The sequence below is a fragment of the Procambarus clarkii genome, chromosome 10 (assembly GCF_040958095.1).
Source record: "Procambarus clarkii isolate CNS0578487 chromosome 10, FALCON_Pclarkii_2.0, whole genome shotgun sequence".
NCBI lineage: Eukaryota > Metazoa > Arthropoda > Malacostraca > Decapoda > Cambaridae > Procambarus > Procambarus clarkii.
The window spans coordinates 45,134,057-45,153,605 of record NC_091159.1 but is presented as its reverse complement, the minus strand read 5'-3'; the positions used below and the strand labels follow the sequence as shown (position 1 = coordinate 45,153,605).

Genomic DNA, 19,549 nt, shown 5'->3' with positions numbered 1-19,549 from the left:
ACAAAGATTAGGGAAAGGATAAGTCCATTAAAACTGAGACAGGTCAGATAACTGATAATGACGAGGAGATGAGTAGTATTTTAAATAAATATTTTATCTCTGTATTTACTAAAAAAACCCTTAACAATACGCCTTCAGCCGAACAGGTCTATGTGAGTGGGGGCAGAGAACAGGTTGACTAGTTTAGCAGTTACCAGGGAGGATGTTATTAAACAAATAGTTAAACTCAAGCCAAACCAATCCTCAGGTCCGGACGAAGTGTTTGCCAGGGTGCTAAAGGAATGCAAAGAGGAGCTTTGTGAGCCGTTGTCTACCATATTTAATAAATTATTAGAGTTAGACAGAGTATCAGAGTCGTGGAAGATTGCTAATGTGGTACCTATTTTTCAAGAAAGGAGATAGATCGCTTGCGTCAAACTATCGGCCAATTAGCTAAGTTAATCGATATAATTATTGGCCAATTACCCCAATACAATTAACGTCTATTGTGGGAAAGTTGCTTGAATCGAAAATTGCAAATATCATACGTCTTTATATTGAAAAAACATAGATTAATAAATGTTTCACAATAAGGTTTTACTAACTGCCGTTCATGTTTAACAAATTTGCTATCATTTTATTCCAGCCTAGTTGTGGCAGTTGTGAGTGGCAAAGTTTGTGGTGTTGTGTACCTTGATTTTTTAGCAAAGCTTTTGATACAAGGCCACATGAAAGACTGATTAAAATGATAGAGGCTCACGGTATTGGGGATGCTATATCAAGTAGGATTAGGGCATGGCTATACCAAAGGAAACAAAGAATTAGTATAAATGAAGTTAAGTCAAAGTTGGAAAATGTTGTAAGTAGAGTGCCTCAAGGCTGCCCGGGACCTCTGCTATTCATAATATATTATAAATGATATATTTCTTCTGAAGATGTATTAATATACGAAAGTACTTAAGTAAATTCCTGTTTCAATTCTTCCTCCGTGGTCTGACACTGTCACATTTTTCATCACGTGTTAATTTTCGTGATTTACACACATAAATGATTTAGATTTAGGTTTGAGCAGCAATATTTGCAAATTTGCCGACGATACGAAAATTAGGAGGGAACTAAAAACACGGAAGAAGACTCACTATCAGTTCAAGACGATCTAAATAAGGTTTTAAAATGGTCAAAAGTTGGCAGATGCTGTGTAATGCTGCCAAATATAAGGTTCTGAGGTTAGGTAATAATGATATAGTTACAAGATACGAGCTAGATGGTGATGAGATTGCGAAGTCGGATTACGAAAGGCATCTGGGAGTTATGATTAGTAAGAATTTAAAACCAAATATTCAATGCATAGATGTTTGTAATAAGGCAAATAAGACACTGGGATTTATTTATCGAAGCGTTAGTAATAGAACACCTAATGACACCTGGTGTTATTCTTCACCTGTATCGTGCTCTCGTTAGGCCTCATTTAGGCTATGCAGTTCGTTGACCAAACCACTCACTAGTAAGTGAAGGGACGATGACGTTTCGGTCCGTCTTGGACCATTCTCAAGTCGTGACTTGAGTCAAGTCATCTCAAGTCACAATTGACTTGAGAATGGTCCAGGACGGACCGAAACGTCGTCGTCCCTTCACTTTCTAGTGTGTGGTCTGGTCAACATATTTCCGCCACGTTATTGTGACTCCTCGTCTGCATTATGCAGTTCAGTTTTGGTCGCCCATACTATAGAATGGATGTAAATGCACCAGAACGCGTCCAGTAGGATGACTGTTAATCCCGCAAATTAGAAACCTGTCTATGAAGAAAGATTGGCAAAGAATTTACATTCTCTAGAAAGGCGAAGAATTAGGCGAAGAACACAAAATAGAACAGGGAACAATGGGTATAAACTAAATAAGTTTAGGTTTAGGAAATTCTTTACGCGTTATTGATGCCTGTGCCACCTCTTGGGTGGCTTTCTCTTCATCAATCAATCAATCATTTAGGAATGACCTGGGAAAATACTGGTTCGGTAACAGGGTTGTTGATTTGTGGAACCAATTACCGCGTAACATAATACAAGTAGGTTCCCCTTGATTGCTTCTAGGTTAAGTTAGACATTTATATATACGAATTAGAGTGGGTGGATATATGTAGGAGCTGCCTAGTATGGGCCAATAGGTCTTTTGCAGTTACCTTCATTCTTATGGAAGGAGAAGGTAGAGTGGGAGGGAGACAGGAGTGGCGCGGAGTTAGTGGTGGAGGTCATTGGTGTTGTGTGTATATATATATGAGAGAGAAGAGTCATGGTCCATCAGTACCTTATCTCCCTCCTCGAGATGAACACCTTCGGTGTCTTCCTGCCTCTCCTGGCCTCCTCCTGCCTCCTGCTGGGCGTCGCAACACAAGGTCAGTACACACACACACACACACACACACACACAAAACAAATGTCTTTGCAACATTGAGTGCAGTAGTACAACTATCCATTACGTTGCCGTAACGTTCAATACAATATGGCAATATTTAATGTATGGATGAAGCATTCAACACATGTCTGCAACCTCTGCAACATGTCTGCAACCTCCACAACATTTATGCAACATTAGACGCTTACTTGCAAAGTTTAGCAAAAAGCCGGAACATTAAATACATAGCTGTAACATTAAGTACAGAACTGGAACATTCAGTACGGAGCAGCAATGAGAATTGAGCAGCAATCAGAATTGAAGAACATAAGGAAGAATGTAGAATTATTGGCTTGATTGGAGGACTGGACCCGAGTTAAACAGCCTCATTAGACGTTGAGATGTAAGTCTTGTCCTAATCACACTCTCAGACCTTGACAAAGCACTCAGTACGAAAGACTTGATGTAAATTCCTTACATAAATTTCACAAATACACAGTTGTTTGTTGTTAAAGATTCGCTACCTGGAACAAAGTTCCATGTAGCACGGGCTATGGTGAGCCCGTAACTTGATTGATCAAATACACAAGTGAGTTTTTTTTTATCCAATGTTATTACGTCTGTGAGAAGACATTACCATTACTTTGTATTATTCTTGGCATTATTAATATTGCTATTTTTTGGAGAACCAGTGGAACAATCCGGGGATTGAAAGCAGATTTCTGGGTTATCCTATCCACCTGCTTTAACCCATTGGACCACGATACACTGTAAGGAATTTAACTTGGGATCCTATTGAATCCACAAGGGGACTTGAGGCACTGAACCGATTCACAATCAAGTTTGTATAAGTTACTCCATAAGTTATTCTGGTGTGGTGGCCATGTACACCCTGGTGTGGTACCCACGTACACTCTGGTGTGGTACCCATGTACACTATGGTGTGGTACCCACGTACACTCTGGTGTGGTACCCATGTACACTATGGTGTGGTACCCATGTACACCCTAGTGTGGGATTGGGAGTTCTTCACCTATGCTCCCTTCAAATACACACAAGGAACTGACAATGGAATGATATCTTATTATGTGAAAATCATTACAGCAATCCGGGGGATTCAAACCAGCATGCTGGGTCACCCCAACCGCGCGCCTGAACCTCCTGGACCACGACATGCTAAAAGTATATTAACCTGGGGTCCTACTGAATCCACTAGGTGTTTTGAGGCACGGAGTTGATACCATATCAAGTTATTACAAATTACTCGGTATTTCACCCTTAGTGGATTCAGTAGGATCTAAAGTTAACGTATTATTACATGGTTCAATGGGTTCGAATCCCCTTCACGGCTCCTACTGATATTCTCATTGATACATCAGGTTAATGTGATTTCATTGTGCATTGTTATTATCACCATCATCAACTGACATCAGCCTGTCCTCCACAGACGTCAAGAAAGGCTCGGCGGTGAGGAATGTGACCCAGGAGCTCACTATCAACAATGGTGTCGACTGGGGCGACTGGGGACCCATTGAGTTCTGTGACGAGGGAAGTTTTGTGCATGGCTTCGAGGTGTTGGTAAGTTATGCAGCTCTGTAGTGATGGTGAGGCGTGTTGACTGGTCTGTGGTGATGGTGAGGCGTGTTGACTGGTCTGTGGTGATGGTGAGGCGTGTTCACTGGTGATGGTGAGGCATGTTCACTGGTGATGGTGAGGCATGTTCACTGGTGATGGTGAGGCATGTTCACTGGTGATGGTGAGACATGTTCACTGGTCTCTGGTGATGGTGAGGTTTAAGGCCTCTGGAGGGTTATTAAGGTAAGGTAAGAGGGTTATTAAGTAAGACGGAGGGTTAGTAAGGCTGATGTAAGGTTTATGAGCCTCTGAAGGGTTATTAAGACAACCGCATTAACTTACTAACTAACCAGCAAGTTTACATAATCTCTGAATATATATAGTCCGGGACTAAGGTCAACTCTCAATGCATACACGTTGTGATATAAGATATATTTCTAACGAAGTTTATTTGAGATACTAAATATTTTTATTTTTTATTTATCATGAGCATATAGTAATTCAGTATAAATAAAAGAAAGAGTTCAGTGGATTATTTACATTAGAGAAAGTTATAATAATAAAAAAGAATATAACATAGTTTTATAATGTACTATTTAAGTTCAAAAGTAATTTTATAATTTATATTTGTTAATTATTTACAAAAATCATTATGTCTAAGCCTGATTATAACAATTTATACTAATGTTACAATTTTCTTTCCTAACTCGTTGAATTAGGAAAGTTAACCCATTGCACAGCCCAAATTTTCTCGTGCTTTATTATTCTTAAAATTAAGGCAAACTATTATAAACCATGAATATTTATGTATTTATTAATATATACGGGTACTACCTCTGGTGCAAGTGTAGGGACCCATTGCCTCGAAGAAAATATAGAGAAGAACTAGTCCTTATGGATTCTCACTGAACCCTTTAATATTTTTTTTTCTTCTACCACCCCTATTCTCTTTTTATTAAGTTAATATATATTATTTACTTATTTACAAGAAGGTACATTGGATTAATAAGAATACATAACATTGATGATCTTACATTCTTGCAAAGACACTAACACGTATAGCGTTTCGGGCGCGGGGGAGGATTGACTGGGCGCCAATCCTTAACTGTACGCCTCTGTTCACCCAGCAGAGAATGGGATGTCACTGTTGGGTGTACATCTTTAGAAAGATGTTCATATCTTTAGAAAAAGTTCCAGGAACACCTCAGGACTCTCCTTTATTATTTGTTTGTTTTATTATTATTTATTTATAATGAAAAACGGTTTACACACGACTCACAGCTGTTGACGTTCGAACACTTCCGGAACAAGTGCTTCACTGACGAATTTTGTTCGAACCACAACGCTGTAAATGCTTCACTCACGTACTACAAATACAAATAATCGCCAACGGAACCTAAACACCTAACCTAACCTGTATGTACAATATGCAAATATATTATAATATTAATTTATATTTGAGAAAATTCCCGTTTTGAATGAACAGCATGTAAAAAAATTATAAATGCGTCTATGGAGTCGACCGCTGGATGGAATGGACCTAAGTCGAGGACGGGTTGCCAAGTTTAGTTGTGGGAGAATGAATGTGGAATTAAGTTGGTGAAGTTCAGTTCTGATTACAGTTTGACCCGACCGGCGCCTTGGACGAGACGGCGGTGAATGGTGTGAAGCTTTACTGCGCTAATGATGACCATTATGACACAGGATACGTCACTTCTACCGTGGGCTCCTCCGGCCAGTGGCAAGGTGAGAGAGAGGGAGAGAGAGAGAGAGAGAGAGAGAGAGAGAGAGAGAGAGAGAGAGAGAGAGAGAGAGAGAGAGAGAGAGAGAGAGAGAGAGAGAGAGAGAGAGAGAGAGAGAGAGAGAGAGAGAGAGAGAGAGTGTGTGTGTGTGAGAGAGAGAGAGAGAGAGACTGAGACTGACTCTGACTCTGACTCTGACTTTAACTTTGACTTTAACTTTGACTTTAACTTTGACTCTGACTATGACTCTGACTCTGACAAGGGGAAAAAATCACACTCCTCGCTGGCCTAAGTGTGTTAAACAGTGTTCCTGACCCCCTGCAGGAATGCGAGTGTGCCACGAGGGCTTCATGACGGGGTTCAGGGCGGAGGTGCTGGAGCCTCAGGGCGTCGTACACGACGATGTCGCTGTTGAAAACGTCGAGATGCAGTGCGGGTATAATGGAGAAATATTTGCCGGCGTTCTCGATCTTCCTAAGGTGAGTCAGGGGGGAGGAGGAGGTAGTAGAAGGGAAGAATAAGAAGGAAAATGAGTAGGAGGAAGGGTATGACCAGGCTGTGACTCATACGTCAGGCTGCGAGCAGCCGCGTCCAACAGCCTGGTTGATCAGTCCGGCAACCAGGAGGCCTGGTCAACGACCGGGCCGCGGGGACGCTAAGCCCCGGAAGCACCTCAAGGTAACTCAAGGTAAGGTATGTTGGTAAGTGGGTTATTTGTACTTTAAGTTGTGAGATGAGGTTTAAGTCCTCAAGGCAATGTAATAACTTGCAAGGAAACTTACCTTAATCCAAGATATACAACGTAGAGGAGTGGGTAAGGAGCTCCCGTAAGATACAGGAGAAACAAGACTTTCCCTTAACTGCGGGGTAAGCGGAGGTCCCTGTGTTTCAACGAAGAGAAAAAGAGGTAGAGACAACTTTTACCTTTGCGAAGACTTTGAGCCTTGATATCAGAGAAAGCCTCATGCGCAGCAATCTGGAAATTTGAAAATAGGAAAGTTATATAACTAATTAATCAGAATGTCACTTTTAGTATTGAACTAAATTAATTCAATAATTTCATATATGCTTAATTTTCGTTCAGCGTTTTGCTCTACTCAAAGACGTATTTAATTTGTTTTAAGAAGAATGAATTTATATTAAACTCAGCATAATAAAACACATTATCATCAAAGCCTTAAATGTTCAAAAGGAACATTTAAGCTAAAACTATTACAAAAATGCATTAAAAAAGAACGTAATGCATGTTTTCAATTAATATCAAACCGATTAAATATGTTAAAATCCCATTTGTAAGGAGCAAAAAACGGTGTTGTTAGTAAACCCGTTAAACCAGTGATTGGTAATTAGGGCGCTAATTAACACAGCTTCTTGTTCCCTATCAGTTTACTCCTGGCACGTGGAGTGACTGGCAACAATGCGAGCAGGGATCCACGGTGTGCGGTTTACAGGTGAGTGTATTGTATTGTATGTGACTATTGTATTGTATTGTATGTGAGTGTATTGTATTGTATTGTGATTGTATTGTATTGTATGGGAGTGTATTGTATTGTATGTGAGTGTATTGTATTGTATGTGACTGTATTGTATTGTATTGTGATTGTATTGTATTGTATGGGAGTGTATTGGATTGTATGTGAGTGTATTGTATTGTATGTGAGTGTATTGTATTGTATGTGAGTGTATTGTATGTGAGTGTATTGTATGTGAGTGTGTTGTATGTGAGTGTATTGTATTGTACTGTACGTGTATTGTATTGTATGTGAGTGTATTGTATTGTATGTGAGTGTATTGTATGTGAGTGTGTTGTATGTGAGTGTATTGTATTGTACTGTACGTGTATTGTATTGTATGTGGGTGTATTGTATTATATGTGAGTGTATTGTATTATATGTGAGTGTATTGTATTATATGTGAGTGTATTGTATTGTATGTGAGTGTATTGTATTGTATGTGAGTGTATAAACAATGGCCAAATGCTTGTCTTGGCCAATAACACAGTCACAGCCCCGCTCCTGTGCCAGGAAAGTGTACTACGGGCTCGCCATAGCCCGTGCTGCTTGGAACGTTTTGTTCAGAGTAGCTGAATCTATAACAACAAGCTTATTAATCCAGGCCCCAAACCTCCTGTTTACGAATAAACTCCAGTTTACCATTCCACGCCTGATAGCTGGGTGGACAGCGCTTCGGATTCGTAGTCCTGAGGTTCCGGGTTCGATCCCCGGTGGAGGCGGAGACAAATAGGCAAAAGTTTCTTTTATCCTGATGCCCCTGTCACCTAGCAGTAAATAGGTACCTGGGAGTTAGACAGCTGCTACGGGCTGCTTCCAGGGGGTGGAGGCCAGGTCGAGGACCTGGCCGCGGGGACACTAGGCCCCGAAATCATCTCAAGATAACCTCAAGATACACGTGATTTCACAATTACGTTCGAACGTTTCTTGAAAAGTGCTTTCCACTTTTCGTGTGTTCGAATCCCACCTGTCTAAATGCTTCGCTCACGAACTGCATATCTAAATAATTGCCAAGAGAACCAAAGCATCTAACCTAACCTAACCTAACCTAACCTAACCTAACCTAACCTAACCTAACCTAACTTAGAACTAACTATAGACAAAATTTTATTATATCAATAATTTGTGTATAAGAAAATAATGCAGCTCTTTACACAGAAAGTAAAAAAATCACAGATGTGTCGGTGTGGGGCTGCAAGAATATGGCTTACAACCCTTTAACAACTTATTCTCAGGCTAGGCTCGTTCAAGCGGTGGCCAACCCCTCAAAGATGCATTCGTCAATTTTAACGTTTTTTTGTATTCTAAATTTGGCAAAAGACGTGACTGAAGTACTTGTTTGAGACTTGTCTGTGTACTTACCTAGTTGTGATTGCGGGGGGTTGAGCTCTGGCTCTTTGGTCCCGCCTCGGGACGTGGTGTGTTGTGGTAGTATATATATATATATATATATATATATATATATATATATATATATATATATATATATATATATATATATGTATATATATATATATATATATATATATATATATATATATATATATATATATATATATATATATATATATATATATATATATATATATATATATATACCTTCGGTGTTTCATGGTGTTATTTACGCAAATATATATACCTGTAGTATGAACTAATATGTCCCTAACGGTGATAGTACCTGAGGTGTTCCTTACGGTGTTCCTTACGGTGTTCCTTACGGTGTTCCTTACGGTGTTCCTTACGGTGTGTTGCAGGTGCGGTTTGAGGCCGTGTCTGTTGGGGACGATGCTGCCACTACCGACCTCAGCATGTATTGCTGCAAGCACCAGTGAGGTCTTCTCCTTCTTCACCTGGTGCACCTGTTCTTCTGTTCCATCCCTCTTCATCCACGACGACACCTTTGAGAACTACTAATGAGAAATTGTTGCTCCTCACTCAACCCCACATCATACAAGGAGCTGGAAATAAAACTAAGAACTATTTGACACCTTTGGGAAATATTTGACATCATTGAACACTGTTTGATACAAATGGGTACTATTTGGCACCGTTGGGGAACCATTTGACACCGTTGGGGAACCATTTGACACCACTGAACAATCTGGGACACATTTGGACACTATTTGACACTTCAGGTTACTACTTCGAGTAATATTATTATTTTCTAGATGCTCAGACCAGGCCATGGGTAGGTTCAACCACTAATTAGGTCAAGAGAATAGCCCGTTCTCATCAACTAGCCCGTCCTCATCAACTAGCCCGTCCTCATCAACTAGCCCGTCCTCATCAACTAGCCCGTCCTCATCAACTAGCCCGTCCTCATCAACCAGCCCGTCCTCATCAACCAGCCCGTCCTCATCAACCAGCCCGTCCTCATCAACCAGCCAGTCCTCAACAACTAGCCCGTCCTCATTAACCAGCCCGTCCTCATCAACTAGCCCGTCCTCATCAACTAGCCCGTCCTCATCAACTAGCCCGTCCTCATCAACCAGCCCGTCCACATCAACCAGCCCGTCCTCATCAACTAGCCCGTCCTCATCAACCAGCCCGTCCTCATCAACTAGCCCGTCCTCATCAACCAGCCCGTCCTCATCAACTAGCCCGTCCTCATCAACCAGCCCGTCCTCATCAACTAGCCCGTCCTCATCAACCAGCCCGTCCTCATCAACTAGCCCGTCCTCATCAACCAGCCCGTCCTCATCAACTAGCCCGTCCTCATCAACCAGCCCGTCCTCATCAACCAGCCCGTCCTCATCAACCAGCCCGTCCTCATCAACTAGCCCGTCCTCATCAACCAGCCCGTCCTCATCAACTAGCCCGTCCTCATCAACCAGCCCGTCCTCATCAACCAGCCCGTCCTCATCAACCAGCCCGTCCTCATCAACCAGCCCGTCCTCATGAACCAGCCCGTCCTCATCAACTAGCCCGTCCTCATCAACCAGCCCGTCCTCATCAACCAGCCCGTCCTCATCAACTAGCCCGTCCTCGTCAACCAGCCCGTCCTCATCAACCAGCCCGTCCACATCAACCAGCCCGTCCTCATCAACTAGCCCGTCCTCATCAACCAGCCCGTCCTCATCAACTAGCCCGTCCTCATCAACCAGCCCGTCCTCATCAACTAGCCCGTCCTCATCAACCAGCCCGTCCTCATCAACTAGCCCGTCCTCATCAACCAGCCCGTCCTCATCAACCAGCCCGTCCTCATCATCAAAGAAGACCAAATGCTTGTTAGTCCAACTGTAAAAGACCTTGTTTGTGAATAAAAAACGCTCTACACACGACTCACAACTGATGACGTTCAAAGATTTATCGAAAAGTGCTTCGCTGACGGCCCGAGTTCGAATCCCAACGCTGTAAATCCTTCACCCACTTACTAAACATACCAAAAAATATTGCCAACAGAACCTAAACACCAAACCTAACCTAACCTAACCTACACATAAATATACACAATATGTAATATATTATATTAATAAATAGTTGAAAAAATTCCTGTTTTGAATGAAGAATAAGTCCAAATTGATGAATGTATCTTTGGGTTCGGCCGCTGGATGGACGTGCACGCCACGAGGACGGGGTCGAAAGACTGAGGGATGAGTCAAAGACGTAATATATAGACAAAGCATCACCCATATGCTAAGGTTGCATATGGATGATGTATATATTAAACAATATATGTATATATTGTTTAATATATACATATATTGTTTGTATATATTAAACAACCCTGAACCTCTTTGCAACATTCAAATATGCAATAAAAAAACAAATTATGCAATTAGAAAATATAAATACTGTTACACTGTTATAAATGTTACACATTTATAATTACTGTTCATTTTTTTTTTAATGGAACGTTAAATGTTCAATAAATATTTTATATTACATTGAATTTAATATAGTAATGTAATTTATGGGATGGAAAACTCATCTCTACACGGCTGAGTGAAGCGATACAGTGCTTGAACGGTGCGATACGGTGCCTGAATTCCGCGATACAGTGCCTCAACGCAGCACTGTATCTCATCTCTAGCACTTGAGTATCTTTATGACAACCTACAGCACGGATAAATTGAGATTTAGCAAAGTCTTGGGTAAATACTTGTTCGGTAACAGGGTTGTTGATTTGTGGAACCAATTACCACTAAATATAGTGGAGGTGGGGTCCCTCGATTGTTTCAAGCGTGGGTTGGACATGTATATGAGTGGGATTGGGTGGTTATAGATAGGAGCTGCCTCGTATGGGCCAATAGGCCTTCTGCAGTTGCCTTTGTTCTTATGTTCTAATCTGCCTCTCTCCTCTGTGGTTCACTCTCCTACAGTTACCGTGAAAGTTGAGGATGTCCTACACTCGCAGGGAAATTAATGACACAGTTTTTGCACATGATGCAACGGGATATAAAAAATACTCTGTGGTGTTCTTCTTCAGCCCATATGTGCGGATATGGTCAATTTGGGACCCCTATGTCAACATACACACACACCTCACTGGAAGACAGAAGAGTGAGGGGGAGACATGGCCACTACCTACAAAATCCTCAGGGGAATTGACAGCGTAGAGAAGAGTAAACTATTCAACACTGGTGGTGAACGAACAAAGGGACACAGGTGGAAACTGAGTAACCAAATGAGCCACAGGGACGTTAGAAAGAACTTTTTCAGTGTCAGAGTAGTTAACAGATGGAATGCATTAGGCAGTGATGTGGTGGAGGCTGACTCCATACACAGTTTCAAATGTAGATATGGTAGAGCCCAGTAGGCTCAGGAATCTGTACATCAGTTGATTGACAGTTAAGAGGCGGGACCAAAGAGCCAAAGTTCAACCCCCGAAAGCACAAATAGGTGAGTACACACACTCTGCATTCAACACTGGCAAAAGTTAGAACATCATTCAGAAACCTAAGTAAGGAGGCATTTAGGGCGCTTTACACTGCCTAAGTGAGGCCAGTCTTAGAGTATGCCGCGCCATCATGGAGTCCCCACCTGAAGAAGCATATAATGAAACTGGAAAAGGTTCAGAGGTTTGCAACGAGAATCGTCCCAGCGTTATGAGGGATGGGGTATGAAGAGCGCCTGAAGGAACTGAGCCTTACGACACTAGAAAAAAGAGGGGAGAGGGAGGATATGATAGGAACGTATAAAATACTCAGGGAGAATGACGGAGTGGACATAGACGAAATGTTCACACGGAATAGTAACAGAACGAGGGGACATGGGTGGAAGCTGGAAACTCAGATGAGTCACAGAGATGTTAGGAAGTTTTCTTTTAGCGTGAGAGTAGTGGGAAAAAGGAATGCACTTCAGGAACAGGTTGTGGAAGCAAATACTATTCATAATTTTAAAACTTAGATATGATAGGGAAATAGGACCGGAGTCATTGCTGTAAACAACCGATGGCTCGAAAGGCGGGATCCAAGAGTCAATTTTCGATCCTGCAGACACAAATAGGTGAGTACACACACACACACACCCTTACGGTTGAGTGGCCAGCGCTAGGGGGAGGGGTCGTAGTCCGAATGTCCTGGGTTCGATTCCCGGCGGAGGCGGAAACAAATGGGCAGAGTACCCTGCTGCACCTGTTCACCAAGCAGTAAAATAGGTACCTGGGAGTTAGACAGCTTCTGCGGGCTGCTTCCGGCAGATATGTGTGTATGTGTGTGTGTGTGTTAGAGATAAACATACGCTATAGACATAATATAGGAAAAAATAGACTGGCTTGAAAGGCGGGGTCCAAGAGCTAAATAGCTCGATTTTTACAGACACAGATAGTAAAAATACACATGAAAAAGACACGCTGTTCGTACACAGCAATAAACACCGACTTTGTTGTAATATTCAAGAGCAACATTGGTCACTCTCGTTCTCTAAATACAAACATACAAAAGTGATATTTTTATTTCCTATAATAAAATTAAAGACTAATTGGTATACAGAGCAGATGTAAATGCTCTCTTTATGGTCATAAGTCACAGTTACACACGTAAATACACACGTATTTGCAAGGTCTTATTTTTATATTTAAATAAAATATATAAAAATATATTTATTAATGAAAATATACATATATTTCTGAATGTTGTTTGGAAGTTACCGACAATGGTCTATTAAAAGAGCCTCGTTAACACTGACTCATTGATGAGGCGAGGGGTTCATATTCTTATCTCAGATGAGTAAGGAAGGTGACTGATGAGTAAGGAAGATGACTGGTGCGTAAGGAAGATAACTGATGAGTAAGGAAGATGACTGATGAGTAAGGAAGATGACTGATGAGTAAGGAAGATGACTGATGAGTAAGGAAGATGACTGGTGCGTAAGGAAGATGAGTGATGAGTAAGGAAGATGACTGATGAGTAAGGAAGATGACTGATGAGTAAGGAAGATGAGTGATGAGTAAGGAAGATGACTGATGAGTAAGGAAGATGACTGATGAGTAAGGAAGATGACTGATGAGTAAGGAAGATGACTGATGAGTAAGGAAGATGACTGATGAGTAAGGAAGATGAGTGATGAGTAAGGAAGATGAGTGATGAGTAAGGAAGATGACTGATGAGTAAGGAAGATGAGTGATGAGTAAGGAAGATGAGTGATGAGTAAGGAAGATGACTGATGAGTAAGGAAGATGAGTAAGGAAGATGAGTGATGAGTAAGGATGATGAGTGCTGTCAGTGATGAGAGTGATTAGATGATGTAGGAAATGAGGTAAAAGTTAAGGGGAGAGTTTCCTCCCTCTCTTTCTCTCTCTCTCTCTCTCTCTCTCTCTCTCTCTCTCTCTCTCTCTCTCTCTCTCTCTCTCTCTCTCTCTCTCTCTCTCTCTCTCTCTCTCTCTCTCTCTTCCTCGCTCCACATTTATTCGTCTGCTCACTAAATTTTATTTTCCAGATACGAATGTGATTGACGCCAGTAAATTATCGCTGATGAAATAATATATTTCAGTAAGGTATATCCAGACTGAATCCACCAGCGGTGGAGGAAGATACACTTCCGATGGATTATCACCCATTACTGTACACGCAGTTGAGTTGTGGTTGTGCTCAGAGGGGAGATGTGGTTGTGCTCAGAGGGGAGATGTGGTTGTCTTCAGAGGGGAGTTCAGTGAGGAACCCCTGAATCTATTTTCTTGGTTCATAATACTGTGACATCTATTGGGTGTTGAAGACTGCTTTTGTATCCATGTATCCGGTAACGAAAGCTGCTTCTGAGTTCGTCTATCCGGTGATGTAGACCTACTTGAAATGTCCTTCTATCCGGTGTGAAAGAGTTATTCCACGTTCGTCTATATGGTGTTGTAGACTGCTTCTGTGTTTGTTCTTTTCAGGATTGACGTCTGCGTCTATGCCTACTGTCCAGTATCGAGCACTACTTCTAAGTCACACTGAACGAGTCTTAGACCAAAATCTAGAAGCAGGATTGTTGTAAGATAAGATGGTAGGGATAGGCTGCAGAGGCTACAGTACCCAGGGGGGGGGGGATACAGTACCCAGGGGGGATACAATACCCAGGAGGATACAATAGCCAGGGACTACAGGTGTTTAGCCTTCAATTATACTTATTGCTCGGTACCATATCTTCTCATTCACGGAAACGATGTCCTCTAATAGTGTACGTTTTTTTGGTGTGATGTTCACAGTTGTTCATGTGTTCACAGTTGTTCATGTGTTCACAGTTGTTCATGTGTTCACAGTTGTTCATGTGTTCACAGTTGTTCATGTGAACAATACACCCTGGAGTAAGAGCGTGCTGGTTGAGAGTCCTCCCTAGACCTTCGTTTTCCCATCAGCAGATGGAATCTTTCTTCAGACACTTCTTGTCACTCGTTGGTGATTGATGGACCGTCAATCTCTCTCTCTCGTGTAAGTGCTGATTAGAGTGGAGTCATTAGCGACTGCATGACCTTGAGTGATAAGTGCTTACCAGATTCTTCCCCGCCATTGCGAACCATCTTAAGAAATCGGCGTAGAAGATTGTCCATACGGTTGCTAGGAAACTCCACTGGTGCCATATTTGATCGCAGGCAACAACGGAGTGGACCAGTGGCCCAACGGAGTGGACCAGTGTCTCAACGGTGTGGACCAGTGGCTCAACGGAGTGGACCAGTGTCTCAACGGAGTGGACCAGTGTCTCAACGGAGTGGACCAGTGTCTCAATGGAGTGGACCAGTGCCTCAACGGAGTGGACCAGTGGCCCAACGGAGTGGACCAGTGTCTCAACGGAGTGGACCAGTGTCTCAACGGAGTGGACCAGTGTCTCAACGGTGTGGACCAGTGGCCCAACGGAGTGGACCAGTGTCTCAACGGAGTGGACCAGTGTCCTCAACGGTGTGGACCAGTGGCCCAACGGAGTGGACCAGTGTCCTCAACGGAGTGGACCAGTGTCTCAACGGAGTGGACCAGTGGCCCAACGGAGTGGACCAGTGTCTCAAAGGTGTGGACCAGTGGCTCAACGGAGTGGACCAGTGTCTCAACGGAGTGGACCAGTGTCTCAACGGTGTGGACCAGTGGCTCAACGGAGTGGACCAGTGTCTCAACGGTGTGGACCAGTGGCCCAACGGAGTGGACCAGTGTCTCAACAGAGTGGACCTGTGTCTCAACGGTGTGGACCAGTGGCTCAACGGAGTGGACCAGTGTCTCAACGGAGTGGACCAGTGTCTCAACGGTGTGGACCAGTGTCCTCAACGGTGTGGACCAGTGGCTCAACGGAGTGGACCAGTGTCTCAACGGAGTGGACCAGTGGCCCAACGGAGTGGACCAGTGGCCCAACGGAGTGGACCAGTGTCTCAACGGAGTGGACCAGTGGCTCAACGGAGTGGACCAGTGTCTCAACGGTGTGGACCAGTGGCCCAACGGAGTGGACCAGTGGCCCAACGGAGTGGACCAGTGTCTCAACGGAGTGGACCAGTGGCCCAACGGAGTGGACCAGTGTCCTCAACGGAGTGGACCAGTGTCTCAACGGAGTGGACCAGTGGCCCAACGGAGTGGACCAGTGTCTCAACGGAGTGGACCAGTGTCTCAACGGAGTGGACCAGTGGCCCAACGGAGTGGACCAGTGTCTCAACGGAGTGGACCTGTGTCTCAACGGTGTGGACCAGTGGCTCAACGGAGTGGACCAGTGTCTCAACGGAGTGGACCAGTGGCCCAACGGAGTGGACCAGTGTCTCAACGGAGTGGACCAGTGTCTCAACGGAGTGGACCAGTGGCCCAACGGAGTGGACCAGTGTCCTCAACGGAGTGGACCAGTGTCTCAACGGAGTGGACCAGTGTCTCAACGGTGTGGACCAGTGGCCCAACGGAGTGGACCAGTGGCCCAACGGAATGGACCAGTGCCTTAATGGAATATTTAGTCAGAATCCCCACAATATTCTCCGCTAGGATAGAGCAAGTTTTGTGGACGTTTATAGAGTCTTGTGTCACATAGAGCTAACATTGAACAATAGATCACCTGATGATCTTCATCTCTTCTATTTTCTCCGGCTCTAGAGCCAGAAATGGCTCTAACATTCTTACTCTCTATTGCTCTTTAGTTGGTTCTGTTTTTAGTTAATATTGTTGGTTCTGTTAACTTATGTTAACATAACAGTTAATGTTATGTTATGTTCTGTTCTTAACTCTGCTTTTGCTGCGGTTACTGTCTTTATAATTATTAAATTATTAATTGTATCATGGGGGGACAGGCAGCCAGAGTGTATTCATACTCGTTAGGCTTATATCGAGGACTCCCCCCCCACCAGCTCCCTAGGTCGAATTACTGACCCATGTCCCACAACAAGCTGATTGACTCTTGAGAACCTATTTACTGCTAGGTGAACAGGGGATTAGGTTATAGGAAATGCGTACACTATTTCTGTCTCGCCCGGGATTCGAACCCGGAATACCCGATGGCAGCCCGTCCTCCAAACAAAGACCCAAAAGTCATTCCATCCACCCGCCAAACCCTAACTGTTTATGAATGAAAAACGGTTTACACACGACTCACAACTGCTGACGTTCGAACACTTCCGGAACAAGTGCTTCACTGACGAATTTTGTTCGAATCACAACGCTGTAAATGCTTCACCCACGTACTACAAATACAAATAATCGCCAACAGAACCTAAACACCTAACCTAACCTATGCCTATATATGCACAATATGCTAATATGTTATCATATTAATTTATATTTGAGAAAATTCCCGTTTTGAATGAACAGCATGTAACAATTTATGAATGCGCCTGTGGGGGGTCGACCGCTGGATGGAATGGACCTGAGTCGAGGACGGGCTGCTCGTTGGTGAGTCGAGAATGAATCCAACTCTACTATCGGGACCGTAAATCTGCTTTATCTGCTTTTATCTCTGTATATTAATATTAATATACAGAGATAAAGAGATTCTATAGATGCTACAATTTCTCTCTCTCTCTCTCTCTCTCTCTCTCTCTCTCTCTCTCTCTCTCTCTCTCTCTCTCTCTCTCTCTCTCTCTCTCTCTCTCTCTCTCTCTCTCTTTCTGTCTCTCTCTCTGTCTCTCTGTCTGTCTCTCTCTCTCTCTCTCTCTCTCTCTCTCTCTCTCTCTCTCTCTCTCTCTCTCTCTCTCTCTCTCTCTCTCTTTCTGTCTCTCTCTCTGTCTCTCTCTCTGTCTCTCTCTCTGTCTCTCTGTCTCTCTCTGTCTCTCTCTCTCTCTCTCTCTCTCTCTCTCTCTCTCTGTCTCTCTGTCTCTCTCTCTGTCTCTCTGTCTGTCTGTCTCTCTCTCTCTCTCTCTCTCTCTCTCTCTCTCTCTCTCTCTCTCTCTCTCTCTCTCTCTCTCTCTCTCTCTCTCTCTCTCTCTCTTTCTGTCTCTCTCTCTGTCTCTCTGTCTGTCTCTCTCTCTCTCTCTCTCTCTCTCTCTCTCTCTCTCTTTCTGTCTCTCTCTCTGTCTCTCTCTCTGTCTCTCTGTCTCTCTCTGTCTCTCTGTCTCTCTCTGTCTCTCTCTCTCTCTCTCTCTCTGTCTCTCTCTCTCTCTCTCTCTCTCTCTCTCTCTCTCTCTCTCTCTCTCTCTCTCTCTCTCTCTTTCTGTCTCTCTCTCTGTCTCTCTCTCTGTCTCTCTGTCTGTCTCTCTCTCTCTCTCTCTCTCTCTCTCTCTAAGTCATCCACTCACCCTGCTACTGTGGAGAATCCCCTGCAAATTTAGCAGACCCATTTGTCCCCCAATATATTATCAGCACTTAAAAGGGTTTAGAAAATTTTCGGGTCAGGAGCAGCAGTCACTGTGACTAAGGAAAGAAAAGTATCACCCTTCACTCTGCAATTCCTCAATATTGCATAGAAACCCTAAATTGCAATTAGGGTCGGCGAAACGGGTGGGGGGTATAATTGGTTCTTTGTTTTCTTTCTGTTTTTTGTCTTTGTTTGTCAGTCTCTCTGGTTGGTATGTTTCTTCCTTCGTGTTTTACTTCCCATCCCTTTCGTCTTGTTATGACTTTTTGTTTGTTTTGTCGTCCCACCTGTGTGTGTGTGTGTGTCTGTCTGTTTCTCTGTCTGTCTGTTTCTCTGTTTGTTTCTCTGTCTGTTTGTTTCTCTGTCTGTCTGTTTCTCTGTCTGTCTGTTTCTCTGTCTGTCTGTTTCTCTGCCTGTCTGTTTCTCTGTCTATCTGTCTGTTGTATTAGTCGTGACATGAAATTAATATAGTGTTGAGTCGGACCTAGTCAAGGCGACACAGAAGTCAGAGATGTGAGAAAAATATATATATATATATATATATATATATATATATATATATATATATATATATATATATATATATATGATTGAAGAACATTTTTAGGAGTCGCTGTGGTAAATAAACGCATGTAAACACAATACAACAAGTACAAAACTTTTGACGAATCTGTAAGGTAATATTAATTAAGTCAGTACAATGGGATTGAACCTCCGTTCTTGATCTCCCCAGGCGCACACAATTGCATTTTCTCCCTCATATTTAAATAGGGTCTCGTAGTACACTTGGTTTCCTTCTCGACTCACAATCGTGGATGCCTGCTTCGATTCCCGGGCAGGAAACATATGGCTGAAACCTTTTCCTTTCCCCTAATGGACCTGTTCACCTAGAAGTAAATTGGTACCCAGGAATTTGGGAGCTGTTGTGGGTGGTTGAGTACCAGAACGGGCCAGTAGCTCGACCTTATGGGGGGGCCCCTCGATGCAAGCCTAAAAAACATATATACACACAGGCTTCCTGTCCCCGATAAAACGATTTATGTAGGCATTATATTCTAACTGATTTCCCACTGCTGGGCACTGAAAGCTAGTGAGGCTAGTCGAGGTACCCCCTCTAACTTGTGTCCCCAGGATGCAAGCCACAACAGTCGCTCAGATCAAGGGCGCCTATGGCACTACTAACTGAAC

The 19,549-nt window shown here is 43.1% G+C and overlaps 1 protein-coding gene across 1 annotated transcript; it reads left to right on the top strand.

Annotated features, from left to right (window-relative positions):
• Positions 1 to 2,236: 2,236 nt before the first annotated feature.
• LOC123774737 (vitelline membrane outer layer protein 1) lies at positions 2,237 to 10,418 on the top strand. The gene is made up of 6 exons (XM_045769287.2): positions 2,237 to 2,368; positions 3,815 to 3,945; positions 5,565 to 5,688; positions 6,009 to 6,163; positions 7,070 to 7,135; positions 8,950 to 10,418. Exons 1-6 carry the CDS (start codon positions 2,266 to 2,268, stop codon positions 9,025 to 9,027), a joined length of 657 nt encoding a protein of 218 aa, XP_045625243.2. The 5' UTR covers positions 2,237 to 2,265; the 3' UTR covers positions 9,028 to 10,418.
• The last annotated feature ends 9,131 nt before the right edge of the window (positions 10,419 to 19,549 follow it).

What these genes read in the sequence shown, in the direction of transcription:
- LOC123774737 (XM_045769287.2), top strand. Translation starts at nt 2,266, where the DNA reads ATGGTCCATCAGTACCTTATCTCCCTCCTCGAGATGAACACCTTCGGT. An exon ending in GCTGGGCGTCGCAACACAAG is followed by an intron (nt 2,369 to 3,814) that starts GTCAGTACACAC and finishes TGTCCTCCACAG; the next exon opens with ACGTCAAGAAAGGCTCGGCG. An exon ending in TGCATGGCTTCGAGGTGTTG is followed by an intron (nt 3,946 to 5,564) that starts GTAAGTTATGCA and finishes TTCTGATTACAG; the next exon opens with TTTGACCCGACCGGCGCCTT.